The sequence below is a fragment of the Anarrhichthys ocellatus genome, unplaced genomic scaffold (assembly GCF_004355925.1).
Source record: "Anarrhichthys ocellatus isolate YVR2014 unplaced genomic scaffold, GSC_Weel_1.0 scaffold4039, whole genome shotgun sequence".
Classification (NCBI taxonomy): domain Eukaryota; kingdom Metazoa; phylum Chordata; class Actinopteri; order Perciformes; family Anarhichadidae; genus Anarrhichthys; species Anarrhichthys ocellatus.
The window spans coordinates 230-4,887 of NW_022284013.1; the positions used below are offsets into that span (position 1 = coordinate 230).

A 4,658-nucleotide genomic window follows, 5' to 3' on the forward strand; every position below is an offset into this window, starting at 1 on the left:
CCAATGGGAGCCTGGCTACTGCATTTTAAATGAGCTGGAGCTAATCCTGTTTGGATAATCCTGCATATAACATGTTAGAGTCCAACCTGCTACATTCAGATATGAATGGAGCAATGGCTCGTGGTAGGGTCTCCCAAAGCAAAGTGGTCTCTGTGGAGGGGACAAAAGCCACTCACTGACCCTATATGAATCAGCCAGAAAAGAGTGGTTGCACCTCGCACAGGTAAAGGGAAACAGGGGCCCCCTTCTGGAGCCAGACCTGGGAGGGAGCTTCCCTCTTAGCACATGGGGCTCTGTGAATAAATATCCTGTTTCTGTCTTTTAGGACCAACTACGAGTATCTTTTAATATCTCCCTCTTGAATTATAGTTTTCATAATGTTCTTCAATCCACTGACAAAGATTCACTAACTTTTCAGTTTCAGCAGCAGGTTTTGGAGCCGGAGCAGGTTTTGGAGCCGGAGCAGGTTTTGGTGCCTCTACTGTAGAAACAAAGAGGAGAGTCTCAGGTCAGCAGAGTTTATCCTCACTCTGAGGTAAATACATGTCGAGATGATTTGATGATGACCTGCAGTTGAAGCCGGAGCATCAGTCTTCTCGTTGACTTCAGTCTTTGAGCGAACATGAATCTCCGGCTGAGGAACCACCTTCTCTAAACCGTGTTTAATCCAGTCGATCATCCTGTCAGTCACACAAACACAAATGTGTTCAAATATCACAAATACATTACTGACCAAAAACCCATTTATTGACTGGAGGAGGCCACCAAAACAATAATGTGACAGATCTCAGGTCTGGTGAGCTACTCTAATCACATTGTACCTCTACCTCTAAATAAACAAACATATATATCTGATGTCAGTACAGTAGATACGTATCTCATTGCTATGAGACCTTAACTTGTTCCCTGTGTGGTTGAGACAGTCAGCTGTTTCTAAAAACACGTTTTGGTTGGTTTCCAAATGGCTCCAGGTTTACAGCTCATTAGATTTAATCTGATCACTGAGCTTGTTGTTGAGCTGATATTATTTACCTGCTGTTTCCTGCTTAACAACCTTCCTTCTTGGAAGGAGAAGAGTGGTTATGAGGTGTAAGCCGCCGTACATTTAAATGAAATCAACGTGACAGTATGTCTGATCTGATCTGAAAACATGGAGTCAGCTGATGACTCTTTGAGTCCCACGAGGTCTAAATACAGTTTGAAAGGACGGAGTTTATTTAAACATCAGGCTCTGGAACTCCAGGGTATCTGGATGTCTAGAAAGATCTCAGTGGGTAGAGCGGGTGGTCCTTTAACCACGAGGTCGGAGGTTTGATCCCGGTTCCTACTGTCTACATGTCCAAGTGTCCTTGAGTGAGACACTGAACCTCATGTTTCCCCCCGAGGTTTTTACAGCAGCTCTCTGCTTCATGTAAGTAAAAGTTTTCTACTGGTTACAACACGTTTGTGTCAGGAGAAGTTCTTCACCTCTAAACTAACTGTTCAGTCAAACAGTCTGCACTTCTGATCAATAATCAATAATCATACCGACCCGACTGGTGTTCCACTTTGACCGCTTTGATTGTGAAAACATTCTGTGAGCTCTTAATAAGAACTTATGTTTAACACACACACACACACACACACACACACACACACACACACACACACACACACAGACCTGGGTGGGAGGGGCTTGTTGTCCTCTCGGGTTGATCCCACCTCCACCACAGTGACCTGAAGCTCTGCAGCTGAGAGAAACCAGTGATTTATTGACTCTGTTTAATTCATTTAAGGTCTCAGCTGATTATCCTGATGGGTTCTCACCTGTTGCAGCTGCTGTTTGATGCACCTGAAGAGAAACAAACACACAAGGTCACATGACCAGCGGACCGGGAGCGTGGGAGGTTTCTAATATGGAGGTTTAAAGTTTATAATGTCATCAGGGTTTCCTTTGACATCATCATAACAGAACGCCTGCTTTAGAAACTTTTCACCAGGTAAGGTGCATCATGGGAAGTGTAGGATCCCTTTTATATATCTACAGCTTATTAAACATGTTTTAATATTTAAACTTAACATATTTTGTTAAATAATGAAAAACGCACCCACAATTCTTTAGTTTAGTTTGACTTCAGATTTTAGGGTTAGTGAAATAACTTTGATTAATCCTGAAAACTCTGAATAATTCTGAAAAGTTAAATATTCCACGCCAGAATATTTATGATTATTTCTGATTTTTGGTACTTTTTGGGATTAATCAATATTCTTCAAGGTGATTGTGAGTTGTATCATTCTGAAGAGGTCTATTTCCAAAAATGGAAAAAGACTGCAGTCATTTTCATGTGAATAAGAATTGATCTTATTTCAGATCAAGCTGGTTCATTAAGTCAACATGAATTTCAATCAATTGCTGCCCAAATAACCTCAGTTTCAGGAGGTGTAATGACAGACAGCCGTCCTCTTGCTCCCTAATACAAGTCACATGAGTGTGTTCCTCAACTGTATTCATGCAGGACGTCCTGTAGCTAGGACCTCATGTACCTCAGTGGGCGGCTGAGCCGGTGGTGTCTCCTTCCTGTTCACATCAGGCTGAGGGACGACTTTCTCCAAACCCTGAGCGATCCAAGCCATCATCCCTGTTCTGAGGTAAAAGACAACAGGAAACAGCATTGGTGTGTTTGACCACCAGAGGATGAGAAATCAATATTATTATAAGGATCATCTTATAATAAGGATCATGTGATCAACGAAAGCAGCTGATGGCTTTGGGCCACTTTCAGTTTCTTTATTTCTGGTTATGACTGAACAGAATGTCATTCTGTTGAATTCATGACAACTGAGTGATGGAATGAAGGTGAAATGTAAAGTACCACTGTGCTTTTAGGGTTGTTTATGAAGTAGCTCACTATTTGGCATTCTGCATCTAAATGGCTTCATACAGTAGCTCAGTATTGGGCAGTCTATCTGTTGATAGGTTCATGAAGCAGCTCACTATTTGGCATTTCAATGTGTTTGTAAAGCAGCTCACTATTTGGCAGTCTGCCTCTAAATGGCTTTATGCAGTAGCTCAGTATTGGGCAGTCTGTCTGTTGATGGGTTCATAAAGAGCTCACTATTAGGTCATGATTACTCACTCTTCTTCAGGTTTACTGTCGTCCAGAGAGAAGAAAGAACAGAGGGAACAAACTCATTTTGTTGTTGTCTGTCAGTAAACCGGAACAGACTAGAGACTCAGTTTCTTATTTAAATACTTGAGGTAGGAGTCAGACTTATGTCTGGACTGAGACGTCACAACTACAAAAGCCAGTCCAGGACCTCAGGACAGTGTTCCGACATCAGGGGTCACAACAGATTAACTTCTAGTCCACCATTTCACCAACATGAACAACTGTCCAAGTCAAGTCTCAACTCTTTGAAACAAGTCCAAGTAAAGACAAACAGATCAAATCAAGTCTCAGGTTTAATCAAATCAAGGCCAAGTCAGGTATTATATTTTATCTAAACAAGTCTGAGTTAAGCAAATCCAAGTCAAGTCTCAAGTCTTATTATAAAGGTCCAGATCAAGTCTTATCAAAGCACTAGTATGTCAGGTCTAACGTTTCATCAAAACAAGTCCAAGTAAAGACAAAAGTCTTTTCAAAAGAAGTCGAAGTCAAGTCTTGTTTTTTTAAAGAAAGGTCGGATCAAATTAAGTCCAAGACAAGACCCACGTTTATCAAAGTAAGACCAAGACTCATGTCTTATCATAGCAAATCCAAAACAAAACTGATGTCTTAGCTCACGATCAAAGCAAGTCTAAGACTAGTCTCAAGTCTTATCAAATTAAGTCCAAGACAAGACTCAAGTCTTATCAAAATGATTTATTATGTCTTATTTAGTTGGTTTCTTGTGGTTCAAATGGTTGACACACACACTCACACACACACTGACACACACACACACACACACACACCCACACTCACACACCCACACACACACACACACACACACACACACACACTCGCACATACACACACACACTCACACACACACACACACACTCACACACACACACACACTCACACACACACACACACACTCACACACACACACACACTCACACACTCACACACTCACTCACTCACTCACTCACTCACACACACACACACACACACACACACACACACACACAAACATTCAATATTTACCTGGTTGTTGTGTTTTCGTCCTGTGAACAGAGGTGATGAGGAAAGGATAAAACATTACCAGGACATACAGGTGACCTGAACTCACAATGAGTCTCAGTTGTAACATCTGATCCCGGTTCAGTACCTTATCCTCACCTTGGTGGTGGAGTTAGCTCGACTCAGCTTTGGTGAGACTGCAGGTTGGGGCAGAGCGCCGCTGATCCACATCAGCACACCAGGCTGAGAGCCAGGTGCTGGACTGAGGACATACAATTCAGAGTTTTAACATTTCAATTCACTCACAGTTAGTTTTGAACTGAAACGGAAAAACCAAATCAATTGAAATTAATTAATTAAAGTAAAAGCCTTGTTAAGTCAAAGACATGGCTCAAATCAAGGTATGCAAATTTAAGTAATACAAGGTTAACATATATCTCATATCAGTGAGGAAAACTGACAAATCCTATCATGACTTTGGTTTTAGTAAACTATCATGACTTTGGTTTTAAT

At 41.4% G+C, this 4,658-nt stretch overlaps 1 protein-coding gene across 1 annotated transcript; it reads right to left on the minus strand.

Moving 5' to 3' along the window:
* Positions 1-411: 411 nt before the first annotated feature.
* On the minus strand, positions 412-4,407 carry LOC116379284 (DNA translocase FtsK 1-like; the record flags this gene model as incomplete). Its single annotated transcript, XM_031841222.1, has 8 exons — positions 412-481; positions 568-680; positions 1,661-1,730; positions 1,807-1,831; positions 2,524-2,623; positions 3,117-3,131; positions 4,170-4,189; positions 4,305-4,407. Coding segments are annotated over 8 exons (516 nt in total), but the record flags the coding sequence as incomplete, so codon positions are not given.
* Positions 4,408-4,658: the final 251 nt, after the last annotated feature.